The 16,366-nt window shown below is 36.1% G+C and overlaps 1 protein-coding gene across 1 annotated transcript; it reads left to right on the forward strand.

Moving 5' to 3' along the window:
- The first annotated feature begins 1,366 nt into the window (after positions 1–1,366).
- On the forward strand, positions 1,367–4,250 carry LOC122088148 (oleoyl-acyl carrier protein thioesterase 2, chloroplastic-like). The gene is made up of 7 exons (XM_042657310.1): positions 1,367–1,775; positions 1,936–2,069; positions 2,170–2,277; positions 2,458–2,553; positions 2,823–2,910; positions 3,020–3,088; positions 3,756–4,250. The coding sequence occupies exons 1-7, from the start codon at positions 1,410–1,412 to the stop codon at positions 4,029–4,031; spliced, it is 1,137 nt and encodes a 378-aa protein (XP_042513244.1). The 5' UTR covers positions 1,367–1,409; the 3' UTR covers positions 4,032–4,250.
- Positions 4,251–16,366: the final 12,116 nt, after the last annotated feature.

Raw genomic sequence — 16,366 nt, forward strand, 5'->3', positions numbered from 1 at the left:
GGCCTGTATCTAGGTGTTTCCTATGTTTCCCTATGTCTCACTCACAAGTTAGAGTTTTTCATGTTTACACATAGCCCTTGTTTTTGGAGGTTATGTCTTTTCACAACTCATTGAAAAAAATGAGTTATGTGTGGGTGTGGGAATGCTAGGGGATCATGTTTCTTTCTTTCTATTTTAATAACAATATTAAGACTCTATACCTCAACTTTTCCCTATCGAATATGCTACATGGCAAAATTTCATTGGCACTGATGTTCATCCTTCTAAGGGTGTCAATTGGTCAGGCTAAGTCAGTTTCAATCGGACTTAATCGGGTTTCTCCACTTTAGGACCTTACGCTGTGATCAACACATTTAAGTCAGGCTTTAGTCAGGCTTTAAACGGGCCTTAGTCAGGCTTTAAACGGGCTAATGACACATTATTTCTAAAAGGGCTATAATCAGGCTTTAAACGGTCTTTAAACTTCTCGAACATTGTAAATGGGGCTCTAAACGAGCTCTAAGTGGGTTATAAATGGGCCGTAAACATGTCGTACCAAGTCAGAATATTAATCGATCAGTCCCAGTTGGGTGCTAGTTGGGTAGAACCCTCGTACCGGGAACTACCTATTAATAAATATTGTGTATCAAACTGCTACCCAACACATTTATAATCGTGCCAGGCCAGTTCAAATTTTAAACTGTAAAGCTCGATAGGGCTTGCCAGTCTGCACTTGAAATTGACAACCCTACTTCCTATTGTCCTGGAAAAATATGAGTTTTCTTTTTTCAACTCTTAACAAGTTGTTAAAGATTTTTTTTTTAATCAAAAGAAAAGAAAATTTATTAAAATGTTGAAAGTAGTTATATCTATGTGATAGAATTTATTAATGATATTATTTACAAAAAGTCACATAAGGAGGACTACTTCCTTCATAAAAAACTGTAGTTCTTAGAGATACTGGGAGGTTTACGACCCCACACAATCCCTTGTTGGTTATGTGTGATCATAGAAACCCTAGGTCTTTTTTTTTTAATAAGACGTGGGAACCTAAGCGCACATGGTTGTTTCTTTATTGAAACCCTAAACCCAACTCTTCCCCACCAAATATATCACGTGTCACATTTCCATTGGTAATGATCCCCTTATGGAAAATGTGTGGGTATTCTTTTAAACTCTTACCAAGATCTTAGAGAAGATACTGACAAGTTTCATAAGCCACAACACTACACCAGAATGCCAATCATGTTTTAAATCTAAGTAACCAGTGGCAATTCTATATATTCCCCAACTCCTCGATCTCATCGACCCTCCATGTGGAACTATGTATATAAAGCCTAAAAACCAAACAAAAAGAAGCAGCATCACTAGCAGAATAGAGAGAGAGAGAGAGAGAGAGAGAGAGAAAACAGAAGGAAGAGGAAGAGAAGATGTTGTCATTTAATGGATGTTGTAATGCACCGGATCAGCTCCGATTCCTACCTCAATGCCGATCTCTAGCCGGTCCCAAAGCATTGGGTCGTCGTGGAATCGTCAACATCTCCTGCTGCTCATCCTCTTTAACCTTTCCGCAGCTACGAACTTCAGATGATATCGTCATATCAGAACGGGCGAATGGATCGGTAGGAGCAATATTAAACCTTCCCACCAACGAGTCGGTGAGCTTAATGGAGCACCTTCGGCGTGGGAGCATTGCTGAAGATGGAAGGTCTTACAAGGAGAAATTCATTGTGAGGTGTTCTGAAGTTGGGCCGAATAAAACTTCTACTATGGATGCCATTGCCAATCTCATGCAGGTAAATCCCATGGAGTTCACGGAATAGAAGGAGAAGAAATGTAGAGAAAACTCTTTTCATGCATTTTTTAAGAGTCCAATAGTTGAACTCCCTGCTCTGATGCCATTTTCATTACTATTTTAAGTCAATTTTAATATTTGTTTTGATCTATCATATGTAGGAAGCTTCATGCAATCACGTCCAAAGATTTTCCTACTCCGCCGATGGGATGGGAATGACAACCAACATGAAAAAATTGAATCTTATGTGGGTGACTGCTCGAAATCACATTGAAGTTTACAAATACCCAACATGGTAGGTCATCTATATCACCTTTATTTCACACTACTGAGCTTGAGCTGAGCTTTTTGGGATTGAATGTTGAGATTTATTTTGTAAACTTGATATTGGATAGGGGTAACATGGTTGAGGTTGAGACATGGTTTGAAGCTACAAGAGCTGGGTTAAGACGCGATTTTATTGTCAAAGATGCCACTGGCGTGCTTATCGGTAGAGGCACCAGGTAATTTCTATGGCTCAATAAATAAATGTCATGCATAAATAAAAATAAACACTTTTATTAAATGAATCAAGTTTGATGGACACACATGTCCAACATTGAAAACATATATTTTCCCCGTAAAGAAGTCCTAGATGGTATGCTATCTATATCAAATTTGTGATACATATTTTTGCTATGCAGCAAATGGGTGTCAATGAACAGAACCACAAGACGAGTTCAGAAAGTTCCTGAAGAAGTGCTGGAAGAACTTATGGGTTTCACTCCACAAACTCCACGGTATGTTGATACTGTAATCTGGCCTCAAATAACCCTAGTCATTGGCTGATATATGTAATTAATTGATGAGTTTGGGGCTTCAAATAGTCATTAATTTGATCCATTTTGTGGTCCACAATTGATGAGATGAATACATTGCCCCATAAATGTCCAAAGTAATGGTGGATGATCAGAGATTAAGATAATTGGATCCTAATCCTAATTATTAAAATTAGATTCTAAAGAAGAAATGATATATTTTGATATAATTGTTTTGTTTGTGAATCCAGATTAGCTTTTCCAGAGGAGGACAGCAGTTGCCTGAAGAAAATTCCCAAGCTTGAAGAGCCTGCTCAATATTCTAGATTAGGGCTCAAGGTAAAAGATATTCCACTACTCTAAACATTAAACTAATTATTGGTGCACATGCTTCTAGATTCTATGGAATCTTTTTCTCAAGTTCTCACATTGCCTTGGGAATCTACAGGCCAAAAGAACCGATTTGGACATGAATGGGCATGTGAACAATGTCACCTACATAGGATGGCTTCTTGAGGTTTGTATCTTAAAGAAGAAGACCAACTCTTTCTCCTTTTGGTTTAATCTTTTATTCTGAACCTTTAGTGAGGCGGCCCACTCCGGATCAGATAGTCTTTCAAAGATGCTGCACTCTGTTCGAGGTCTATGCCTAGAGATAGTTAGCTCTTTCTAAGGGCTTCATGATCAGATAGTCTTTCTAAGGTGCTGCACTCTGTTCGAGGTCTATGCCTAGAGACAGTTAGTTGTTTCTAAGGGCTTCATAATCAGATAGTGTTTCTAAGGTGTTGCACTCTGTTCGAGGTCTATGCCTAGAGACAGTTAACTCTTTCTAAGGGCTTCACTCTGGCACTAGGTCACCACTTCCGCATGAGAGTAGAAATTGAGGATCAATTGGTTTGGCACCACCAACATGGACCTCAGACCTTGGAAGAACTAACCCCATAAGCTGGCTTAAAAGTTGAAGAAACCCAATACCATATTAACACATCAAATCTCTTTCGAAACCGATGTGGGATAAACCCCCATATGACTGATAAGGGATCGTAACATATACCTATCGTTATTTTACCCTCTCTCCTTCTCTAATCTTTTTCTTTACAACCTTAAATTGTTCTAGGTCTTGTTTTTGTCTTTATCATTTTTTACCCTCTTTACTGAAATGTTGTACTACCTCTTTGTGACAGAGCGTGCCTCAGGAAATTATGGACAATTATGAACTTGAAAAGATCACATTGGACTATAGAAGAGAATGCCAATCTGGTGATGAGGTTGATTCCCTCGCTAGTATTGTGATGGAGGATGCAGAAGCAATTCCAGAGCTTAATAGGACAAATGGATTTTCCATTGAGAGGAAACACAAAGAAGACTGCTATGAGTTCTTGCATTTCTTGAGATTTCCAGATAGTGGACTGGAAATAAATCGGGCTCGTAGTGAGTGGAAAAGGAAATCAACAAAATAGGTTGATTACTTGGTCTGTCTTGGACCATCTTACCCTTGACTGTTTGTTGAAGGAGTATATAGCCACTTTCCTATGAAACGCTAAATAAGCATCAATGGTTTTGAGAATTGATTATGAGTCCATGTATTTAATACCATTTGTTAAATATCCCAAAGTTGGTGAATATGTTATCACTAGTGGATTTGTATCTTTTTAAATTTTATTATTTGGTTATATGAAATAAATAAGAATAAAAAAATAGACAATTTCAATCACACAAAGAGACACAATATTTTTATTTGTTTGACTCATTGGGTCTAGTCCACTCCTCAAAAGATCTCCTTAGAGGTTTGCATTAGTTATTCTCTTTCTATATAGTAGGTAGGAAAAATTCACCCCTACAAGTTCTTTTAAGAATAAGAGGATCCATATAATATCTTTTTAGGATTATAGTCTTTTCAATCTCTTAAGGATGGGAGAGTTCTTAAGAGATTATGAGATGCTAGCCATTACATGGGACCCACACCCCCAGCCTACATTTCATAGTTGCTTATTCATTATAAGTCTACTTAATTTGTCCAGCTCCCCCGGTCTTAGAAGTTAATTCTTGCGACGAAGATATCTAACTCAATTAAAGTTGATACAAAAGGTTTTACCGACCAAAAAATTAATGCAAAAGGTACAACAAATACATCCCGTGTTTAAGATAATTCAAAGTGATTGCAATGTAATTTTCAACCTTATTACTTCAACATTAATCTTGTCTCACCATTTTATTTATTGCTTAGTATCCTAATAAACAAGAAAATCAATCTCTCCCTCTCTCTCTCTCTCTCTCTCTCTCTCTCTCTCTCTCTCTCTCTCTCTCTCTCTCTCTCTCTATATATATATATATATATATATATATTTATATATTGCCCTTCTCTTTGTTATTACATTACACTTTATAGTTGTATATTCATTATAAAATCCCCTATGCAATTGGTCAACTAACTTATTAATTGATTTGAAAATTAAAAAAATTACTAAACAAATAAGTAATAATCAGACTGTAGACCTAGATCTACAGTTTGGTATTATTCGGTATTTGATATGGTACAATAGATCCATAATGATACTGAAATTGTATCGAAAAAATTTCAATCAATTGGGGATTTGATATTTCGATGTGGTTTCATACATATCAAAAGGTTGTCTTAAATATGTGAAAATCCAACTGCTTTGGTTTTCTCAGATTAGTCGTGGACGTCCGATTGGTTCTATCTGCACAGAGAATCAAAAGAAATTAAGAGACGAATGGGGAACTGGATAAAGTAGACTTAGGGAAAGGAATCTCCAATGCTTGAGTCAATTTTTCAGTCCAACAGCAACAATAGTTCGGGAATAAAAGAGTCGTAGATCTAAGATGGAAGGTTAGGGTTGATTGTTCGTTCTTTCGTCCTTTTTGCAGTGGAGTGATGTGTATATATAATTCCTGGTATTGATAAGAGCGACTTTAGCTTACTGTTATGGGAGAGAGGGGTCACAAGTTATTGACCTGTACTCAAATTCCTGTCTCCTCACCTAATGACATGGGCCAATGATAACCGTTGATGGGGAGTCTGACCCATCATCCATCGATGTAACTCTTATATTAACCATCGAGAAGAAACCCTTGGTATGCCAGAAAGTGGATGGTCGAATCACATTATCACACCCATATTATGGGCTAAGTGTATCAAGCGGTCAGGTTGGGTTGGTCATAGTCGGGCTTAGTTGGGCTCAGCCAATTTCTATGACTGCACTATGGACGCTCGTTTTACTCAACGGGCTTAGTTAGGGCGGGTATAGTACTATTGATAATCGGATCGATTGTTCTCGGGCTCTAATCGGGCTATCATAAATGAGCTTTAACCGGGATGTAGACCTATTTAATTTAAAATTGGCTTTAAAAGGGGCCCTCTTTAAAATTGGTCACTTAAATGTGCTTGAAGAGAATACCAATAAAATGAGGTAAAGATGGCATAGTAAAAAAAGATGCTATAATTAAAATGGATTAAGCCAAAGATGGGCAAAGCAGCTAAGTTACAAAGGTACTCGGTCTGTAACTCACAGAACTCAAATCAATTAAATTATGCCTATACAACCCAAGTTTAGCAAGTTCAAATCATTTAAATTATACCTAAAAAAGATGAATACTCAGATAACAATCGCTATCTCAACTATACAAATCACATAGCATTAGCACTAAATACAAATAGTATTAAAAAAAAAAAAAAAAGTAATATTAAAATGGTTAGGCTAGGTCGACATTAAAGGATTTAATTGAAGTCAGGCTTATAAATGCATTAGGTCGATCAAGCATCCATCGGCCTAGATGGCTGCACCGTATATTACCTATTTATTGAATCTTCTTTTTTATTTTTATCTACGTTTTTACCATGTGGCGATTGTTCATGAGAGATCTCTATTTTAAGATTTATCAAATAAGAACGAATCGTATGGTACCAAGAAAAATGTCATTTTGGCATATGACAGCCGAATCTTCTATCTTAAAAAAAAAAAAAACTAAAAAGTTTACTTTCTCTTTGACCAAGTTGGTCTAGGCAAATGGAGAGCATGAGTCCTCCGTGCTTTGCGTACCCCAAAGCCCACTACCCCGTTATGGTCCTTTGACTGAGTTGGTGGCATTCTTTTGCTTTGACCATCTTAATCAATGGAAGAATTGACTCCAAGCTTGGACTGATTTTTAACTAAACAAATCCCGAGTTTGAATTACATAAACAATTGATACGGTAATTTTGTTAAAAATCCCGAGTTTGAACTACTTAAACAATTAATACGGTAATTTTGTCCATTGGATCTCCAAGAAATTATATACATGAATCGATTATATGTTAAATTACAGGTTGAAATATGATATATCCTTCTTATAGAGGCATTACTATTATGTATATATCTTACAGGCAAGTATTGTTTTCTATCCAAGAATTTTCTTAATGCCCAGAGATAGAGGCATGTGCCTCCAAGTGGGGTAGGATGGTCATTTCATGACCCTTGTGTCTATGGTGCAAGCACAGCTTTCGGAAAAAAAAAATTTACCATATCTTATAGTCCATGCTCCACTATGGTAGTTCCATGCTTTTTGTCGGTAGTCTCAAAAAATTTTCAATAATTCTTTTTGCCACTTTACAAACTTGGGTTCCACTTACTCATTCAACTCTATCCAACTTGCAACATGACAATCATTAAGGGAGTACATAACTTCTTATCCGGTGAGAGCATGTGAAACCTTGCATGACAATTGTAGAATATAGCTCTCATCATTTAATACATGAGAGGATAGGACATCCATTGGGGGTGAGCCTGTGGCACAACGGTTAAGTTGTACTATTGTAACATGTCAATCATATGTTCAAAACTTGAAAATAGCCTCTTCTGTGAAGCAGCGGGTAAGGCTACGATATCTTAGCCTAGCATGGCTATGTCAAGCTCAGTCCAAGGCGAGCTTAACCTTGTTCTTGTCCTTTTTATGTTATTTTTTACACAAAATATGATCAAAACCAAGGTCTTTCCATGGCTGATCTAATCTTGGCCTAGGAAGTCCCAGACCAAGCATATTTGGGCTTGTTGGGCTAAACTTACATTCCTAGAATTTATTTGTGTTTGTGTATCCAAATTATGATGATTCATTTATTATTCATTCAAATTATGATGATCCATTTATTATTTAAACTTCGATCAAAAAAAAAAAAAGGAAAAATTACATGATTACCCATTTATGGGTTTGTGTTTACAAAATCACCCACACCATCTTTACTTTAACAAATTTACACAAAATGAGAATAGGTATTACAATTCTAACCAAAACATTAACTTCCGTACCCATGCGTCTCGTATCCCGATAGGTTAGGCAAATACCTTCCTTTAATCGGTTCTAAAAAGTCCGATTTTTATTCTCACCGGTCTGAGCATAGCACATAGGTCGGATAATGCTCACCTTCAGCAGAGTACCTGAATATAGAAACGATGCCAAATGTCCCATATTGGTACCTAATTTTATCGAATCACCCAATTCTATTCAAGCCATGTTCACATCACCATGATTCCCGATACAGAGTATTTCAAAGGTTCCATGGCTGTGGTTCAATCCATTCTTGATCATTCTTCTTTCACTTTGTCGCCGCTGAGTCTGTCTCGAAAGAACCTATGGTCCTCCCTGGCTCGTCTGCTAGACCATCCCTTCCCTCAGTTTTAGTCTTCCAATCTTCTTCCCTCTCATTGTAATTGGATTAAAATCGGAATGATGAGGGAGTTTGGGAATCGAACTCTGCCTTTCATAGACGAAGGACTCAAAGGAGATCTTTGTAGACAATATCATCACAATCTCTTCCAATTTTTCCCCATTGTTTTGGATTATGTTTTAGGGTATTGATTCTTTCCGTTTCCCTCCAACTTCTCTTAGGGTTTATCTAGTTTATTTGTTGATCAGATCTGTCTGCAGAAAGTAGAGTTCTCTTCAGTTTTGTTAGAATTTTGAATTATTGTTTTGAGTTTGACATTTTTTTCTTCGTTCTAAATTTGGAATGTATCTGGTGTGTCGGAGAATACATCTGAGGGCCTAGCTATGGCTCATAAGGTTGATCACGAGTACGATTATCTATTTTAGATCATCTTGATTGGAGATTTTGGTGTTAGAAAATTGAACATTCTTTCTATGTTTACTCGATATGAGTTAAGTTTGGAATCTAAATAGACCATCGGAGTTGAATCCACGACCAGGACTATGGAGGTTCATTTTGATCTTTGTGATCCCACTCCTGCTCTGTTTAGCTTCTCATCTTTGTGATGCCACTTCTGCTCTATTTAGCTTCCCACCATGGTCATGTTTGTTGTTCATATGTTTCTGTTTTGTGGTGCCCGGAAATAAATTAGAAATGCATTTGTTGTCTTATGTTAGATTTTATATCTTTATTATATTTAAGTTTCAAAATGAAGTCTTTCTTTTATGTGTTTTGATTGTCTTGTTATGGTGTGGGACCCTTAGGGTCAAGGTAGTGGAAAATAGTCAATAACACCCTATGGGAGCCCTAAATTCCATTAATGGCCATTATCATGAGTGGAGAGGTGGGCAAAGAGAATTGATTGGGATTAATTTCATTTATGAAATCTTTTTTTTATGTGTTTTAATTCTTAATTCATGCCATAGGTTATTACAAAATGAAGGTAAATGGTCATTGTCATTATATGGCTGCCCTAAAGTCCATTCATGGTCACTATCATGAGTGGGGAGGTGGGCTAAGGAATTGATTGGGATTAATTCAATTTGTTGAATTAATTCCCAATTCATGTCCATATGACATTATTCTCCAATTAACTTGCCATTAGTTGGAGGTTACTCTTGGGGAATCCAAGAAGGTGCAAGGTTGATTTTGGGTCTATATAAACTCAACCAAATACCTTGCAAAGAAAGACATTCACACATTGACATTCCATCCATTTCTACTTATTATAACCATAAAAGTCTTTCTCTTCCTTCCATTTTCTCTAAGTCTTGTGTAAGGTTAGAGGGGGGCTACTGTGTTGTAGCTTTTTGCTCCTAGAAGAGACTAGAAGAACTACCTCATCTTCTAGTGAGAGGTCGTTTTATCTTAAAGGTAGAAGTGTGAAACAACTCTTGGCAATAGAGGGCATCAATTACCTTAAAGGCAGCACTACAAGTGTGACTCAACCTCTATTCTGATCAAAGTTTCTTCAGTTGTTGTGGTGGTGATTCAACATTTATTTCAAGTTTTTCCTCATCTCATTTCATCTAAGGATCAACACTACAATAGCATAGTTTCTACTGCAAAAGATTTGTATTGCAATTTGTATTTTGTAAGAAATTGTAATACAATTATCCAACAAGTTTAAGGTAATTGATCATTGTAAGATCCCATGGCTGATCTTGGAGATGCAAGCCTCAACCGAGGTGATGACTCCAACAATAATGATAGTCCTTCAATCACTATCATAAGTGATGCTTCGAACAACAATGTCTTTGGTGGAACTATCAACATAGGAGATCTTTCAAACATCAATGTTGAAAGAACAATCAACAACTAAGGAGGCGGGGTTCATGTTAGCCACAATGGTAAGGAGATTCTTCATTTCTTTACCATTGATTTAATTTCCACCTATGTTATCCCGTAGGTAACTGATCTTATCCCATATTTGGGTAAGATGAGGATTGTTACTGAATTTGAAAAAATTGAACAGTTTGGAGGTCAAAACTTTAAACGGTGAAGGCAAATGATGTTGTTTGTATTAGCCCAAATTGGAATGGTATTTGCTTTGACTGAGCACATGCCGAAAAAAAAGCAATAATTCTATAAAGGAGGGTATAAGGGTGGCTTAGATTTAAGCGGATTACCAATGTAAAAATCGGATCTTGAATGCATTATCCAATGACTTATACCATATGTATAGTTCATTGGAGTATGCGTATTCGATTTGGAATGTTTTGGTAAATAAGTACTCTCTTAAGGATGCTGGCTCAAAGAAGTACTTGGTGGCTAACTTTCTAAATTTTACTATGAAAGATAGTGACAAAATTTTTAACCAAATTGATTAATTTCAAATCTTTGTTGGAAAGCTAGTAAAGAAAAAAATTGTTCTACCAGAAGAATTTGTGATCGGTGCTTTGATTGAAAAGCTTTCATCTTCTTGAGATGCTTTCAAGTTGTCAGTGAAACACAAGAAGACAGAGTTGACTTTGGACCAATTGGTTATAAGGATCAAAATTATGGATAAAGATCGAAACAAGGACAAGGGTGAAAAGACCTTGGGGAGAAACACTTAAAGGTGAACTTAGTAGAAACCAACAAACAAGACAAGAAAAGGAAGAACCATCAAAACAATGATGAGCCTTCTTTTAGGAAGAAAAAACTCACTTGTTATGAGTGCGGTAAAGTAGGGCACTTCAAGAAAGATTACCAATTTAAGAAGAAAACATCTAAAAAAGTGAACCTAGTTGAAGACAACATCTTTGTAGCTATGGTCACAGAAGTAAATTTGGTTAAAAAATCAAAGGATTGGGTATTGGAAACTGATGCTACAAGACACATTTGTGGTGATCTGAAGATATTCTCCTCTTATTGCATGAGTATGGGAGACGAAAAGGTATTCATGAGAAATTTCCAAAGTGCCCCTATTATGGGGAAATGAAAAGTAATATTGAAGCTCACTTCAGGGAAGACTATAGTTCTCACTAATGTCCTCTATGTGTTGGACATTAGGCGTAATTTAATTTTAGTCCATTTGTTTAATAAAGTATGAATGAAATTAGCTTTTGAGAGTAATAAGGTGATTATCACTAGGAACAATGTATTTGTGGGGAAGGGATACCTTAGTGAGAGGTTATTTGTACTAAGCGTTGAAAATGTTATAATTGAGAAAACTAGTACTTCTTCTGCTTATATTGTTGTCTCTACTAATTCTTTTGATTTGTGGCATGGTAGATTGTGTCATAGTAGTATGAAGTATATCACCAAACTATGCAAATTAGACATGATCACCAATAAGGTGGAACCCCCTGTGAACAAGTGTACAACTTGTGTAGAGGTGAAGTTAAACAAAAAGCCTCATAAAATTGTGGATAGAAAGAGTGATCTCTTGGAATTGATCTATAGTGATTTGAGTGACTATAAGGCATATGAGTCTAGGGGAGGAAACAACTATATCATAACCTTCGTAGATGATCACTCCAAGTATACCATAGTTTATTTATTCAAATCAAAGGATGAGGTCGAAAATGCATTTATATCTTACAAAACGAAAATTGAAAATCAACTTGACAATAAGGTTAAAAGACTTACAACTGATAGAGAGATTGAGTATTTTAACCTTGAAAAGTTTTGTGTGAAAAATAGAATTATCTACGAAACAACCGCTCCATGCCAACCTGAATCCAATGGGGTTTCCGAAAGGAAAAAATAAATCTCTTAAAGAGATGAACTCTATGTTATTGAGTTCAAGTGTACCACTTGATATGTGGGGGGAAGTCATGCTAATGGCAAATTATCTATCAAATAGAATCCCACATAACAAGAATAGTATGATTCCATTTGAGAAATGATTTGGATGGAAACCAAGTCTAAAACACGTGTGGATTTGGGACTATTTGGCTAAGGTATCATTACTTGATACTAAGAAAAGAAAATTGGGACAAAAAACATGCGATTGTGTGTTTTTGGGGTATGCATACTGGTTCATGGTGATTAAAGCCATGGATGATGTTACTGAAACAAATAACATCATAGAATTAAGGGATGTTGAGTTCTTTGAAAATATATTTTCCTTTAAGTTCAACTTACCTACAAGTAAGGATAGTCAATTGACTTATGGGGAAATAGAGTCAAATGAAAGGGTTACTAATCAAGAATTGGGTAATAGTGATGGAAGTCAACCAAGGATGAGCAAGCGACTCAAAAGACCCAAATATTCAAATGATAAGTGGCTTGTCTATTTAGTAGACAAGGATCCTCTTACATGCAAAGAAGTTATTACATCATCGGATGCCGTCTTTTGGAAGGATGCAATCAAGAGTGAACTAAATTCAATCTTGGAGAATAATACTTGAAAATTGGTAAAATTACCTATTGGTTCCAAAACTTTGGAAACCAAGTGGATAATTCAAAATTAACTAAAAAGTGATGAGTCACTTGATCGTTTCAAGGCCAAAATTTAGTCAAGGGGTTTAGGCTAAAGCCTAACATTGATTACTTTGACACATTTGCCTCAGTCTCTAGAATTGTCACAGTAAGGGTTATGTTAGCAATAGCATCAATACATAACCTGGTCATCCATCAAATGGATGTAAAAACAGTATTTCAAAATGGAGACTTAGAAGAAAAAATTTACATAAAGCAACCAGAAGGTTGTGTTGTAAATGGACAAGAGCAAAAAGTTTGTAAGTTTCGAAAATCCCTATATGGATTGAAATAGGCGTCAAAGCAATGGCATGAAAAAGTAGACAAAATTCTAATTTCAAATGATTTCAATGTGAACGATGCTGAAAGGTACTTATATAGTAGGTTTCATAGTGGTAAGGGCGTATTCATACTACTATATTTAGATTATATGCTGATAATGGGAACAAACTTGAAAATAGTGAATCAATCTAAGAAAATTTTGATGTCTAGTTTTGACACAAATGACTTAAGAGAGGTTGATATGATCATTGGGATCAAGATCATCAAGCAAAAGAACAATATTTCACTATCCCAAGCCCATTATGTAGAAAACATACTTAAAAAGTATGGGTACCATGAAGTTTCAGTGATTAAAACACCTTTTGATATGGGATGTCATTTGAAAAGAAACTTGGGTGAACCGGTGAATCAAAAAAGGTATGATTAAATTATTGGTTCAGTCATATATCTAATGAATTGTACACGTCTTGATATTACCCTTGCGGTAGGAAAATTGAGTCAACATATTCACAATCCAAGCAAGGAATATTGGAGCGCGGTTGATAGGTTGTTGAGGTACCTAAAAGGTACTATAAACTATAGTTTGCACTATAGTGGTAAACCAGCGGTGTTAGAAGGGTACTGTGATGCAAATTGGATCTCGAATACAAACGAGTCATTAGCTACTAATGGGTATGTATTCATACTAGCAGGCAGTGTCATCTCATAGAAATCCACAAAGCAATCTTATGGGACGGGCTCTACCATGAAAGCTGAGTTCATAGCCATAGAAAAGATAGCAACAGAAGCCAAATGGTTTAGAAACTTAATGACGGATATTCCATTGTGGTAAAAACTGACGCCATCGATATACATCTAGCCAAGAACCGGATATACAATGGTAAAAGAAGATACAAATGCCTAAAACACAATCTTGTGAAACAGTACATAAATGAAAGAATGATAGTTGTCGATTATGTGAAGTCAGAAAGTAACCAAAGTGACATGTTCACAAAGCCTATGTCTGTCAATAACTTGTATAGTGCATCTACAGGAATGGGGTTGATGCCTAATCCTTAGGTCATGTGATGGACACTCTACCTATGTGAAGAGGCTTAATGCCTGAATTAAGTTCAAGGGTTACAAACAAAGTCATGGGATGATCAGTTCAGTACTACTGTTTATTTAATTATTCATTCCAAGATGTAAATGTTGATAATAGTACCACCACAAGGAGAAAGGTTGAGCGGTAAAGCTCTTAATTAGTTCAATCTCAGGAAATGTGGGGATATGTTAATTGTGGTGCACATTGGGGACTAACCTAAGTGAATGTAGGGAGTGTGGCCGCTGCCGCTGAGAACTTATAGGCAAGTTCTCTAAACATTCATGAGTCCAAGATAAGGGACATGACCGGTTCAAAAGTCCAAAGTAATTATATGATCGGTAGCTCAAAAATTTGACTTATGGAGTGTGGTTGATGGGTCGGTCAGCTACACCAATGTGGAAAGGTTCAAGGAGTCTGACTCTACCCGTACTTTGTAGCGTAACTCATTAGACTTAGTATAGGTTCAAGTTCAAAATACACCTACAACGATGCATCCTGTAGTGTCTAATACAATCACAGCACATGTGTCCTTCGTGTTGTTTGAAACTTGTGGGGGATTGTTAGATTTTATATCTATTTTATTATATTTAAGTTTCAAAATGAAGTCATTCTTTTATGTGTTTTGATTGTCTTATTATGATGTGGGACCCTTAGGGTAAAGATAGTGAAAAATGGTCAATAACACTTTATAGGAGTCTTAAATTCCATTCATGACCATTACCATGAGTGGAGAAGTGGGCAAAGAGAATTGATTAGGATTAATTTCATTTATGAAATCTTTCTTTTATGTGTTTTAATTCTTAATTCATGCCATAGGTTATTACCAAATGAAGGTAAATCGTCAATGTCATTATATGGGTATCCTAAAACCCATTCATGGTCACTACTACGAGTGGGGAGGTGGGCTACAGAATTCATTAGGATTAATTCAATTTATTGAATTAATTTTCAATTCATGTCCATATGACGTTAGTCTCCAATTAACTCGCCATTAGTTGGAGGTTACTCTTAGGGAATCCAAGAAGGTGCAAGGGTTGGTTTTGGGTCTATATAAACCTAATCAAATACCTAGCAGAGAAAGACATTCACACATTGACATTCCATCCATTTCTATTTATTGTAACCATACAAGTCTTTCTCTTCCTTCTATTTTCTCTAAATCTTGTGTAAGGTTAGAGGGGGGCTATTGTGTTGTAGCTTTTTGCTCCTAGAAGGGACTAAAAGAACTGCCTCATCTTCTAATAGAAGGTTGTTTCATCTTTGAGGTAGAGGTGCAAAATAGCTCTTAGCAGTAGAGGGCATCAATTACCTTAAAGGCAACACTTTAAGTATGACTCAATCTCTATTTTATTCGAAATTTCTTCAGTTGTTATGGTGGTGATTCAACATCTATTTCAAGTTTTTCCCCATCTCATTTCAGCTAAGGATCAACACTACAATAGCATAGTTTCTACTGCAAAAGCTTTGTATCGCAATTTGTATTTTGTAAGAAATTGTAATGCAATTCTCCAACATCTTATCTCATAAGAAGTTTTCCTCTTTTCTTCCCAAGTGATGAGAGCTTAACATACACAGGAGAGAAGTTACTCAAATGGTGTTTCTTTGTCGCCTATAATGTAGATTGGGAGTGATCAAAGGAGGTAAAAGGTAAACAATTTCAACGACTTGCAGGTTTTCCACCTCTATTCTTCTAGCAACGACTTCAATAGAATATTGGTCGTAATCATCCTCCCAGTTGTTTCCATTGACGTGTCTCACACCAGTAAAAACGAGAGCGGATCATCTAGTACGAGCAGATGATTCAAACTGCTCGTACGGTAAATATGTGCCATGTGTCCAACCTACTTACAAAGGTAACCTTTCGTTAATTTTTTTATTCAAATTTTTAAATATTTTTTATTTTTCCTATTTGTGAGGAATTTGAAATTATACAGATTTTATTAACCTTTTTTATCTCCTCTATTTGTGGGTAGTTTCAAATCGTGGATAGAAAAATAAACTCTTAAGATAAACTATTACCGATTTTCATTAGTTATACACACACACACATATATATATATATATCTAGAAATTTCAAATGGAATAGTATTCTCTCTCTCTCTCTCTCTCTCTCTCTCTCTCTCTCTCTCTCTCTCTCTCTCTCTCTTCGTTTTTTTCCAATTTCAAAAATGTTTTGGTAACTGAAGTATCGTTTTTCTTGTTTTCTTCAATTTCAATCCTGTTAGTAACTAGAAATTTCAAATGGAGTAGCAGATCATGTGTGTGTTTGAGTGCTAATGACTATCTCTGTGGGTGAAGATCATCTACAACGAAGCATAAAA

The sequence above is a fragment of the Macadamia integrifolia genome, chromosome 9, assembly GCF_013358625.1.
Source record: "Macadamia integrifolia cultivar HAES 741 chromosome 9, SCU_Mint_v3, whole genome shotgun sequence".
NCBI classification, from domain to species: domain Eukaryota; kingdom Viridiplantae; phylum Streptophyta; class Magnoliopsida; order Proteales; family Proteaceae; genus Macadamia; species Macadamia integrifolia.

Excerpts from the sequence above, each read along its gene's own strand:
- LOC122088148 (XM_042657310.1), top strand. The coding sequence starts at position 1,410 with ATGTTGTCATTTAATGGATGTTGTAATGCACCGGATCAGCTCCGATTC. Across the intron at positions 2,278-2,457 it reads CTTATCGGTAGAGGCACCAG|CAAATGGGTGTCAATGAACA; the intron begins GTAATTTCTATG and ends TTTGCTATGCAG. Across the intron at positions 2,911-3,019 it reads ATTCTAGATTAGGGCTCAAG|GCCAAAAGAACCGATTTGGA; the intron begins GTAAAAGATATT and ends GGGAATCTACAG.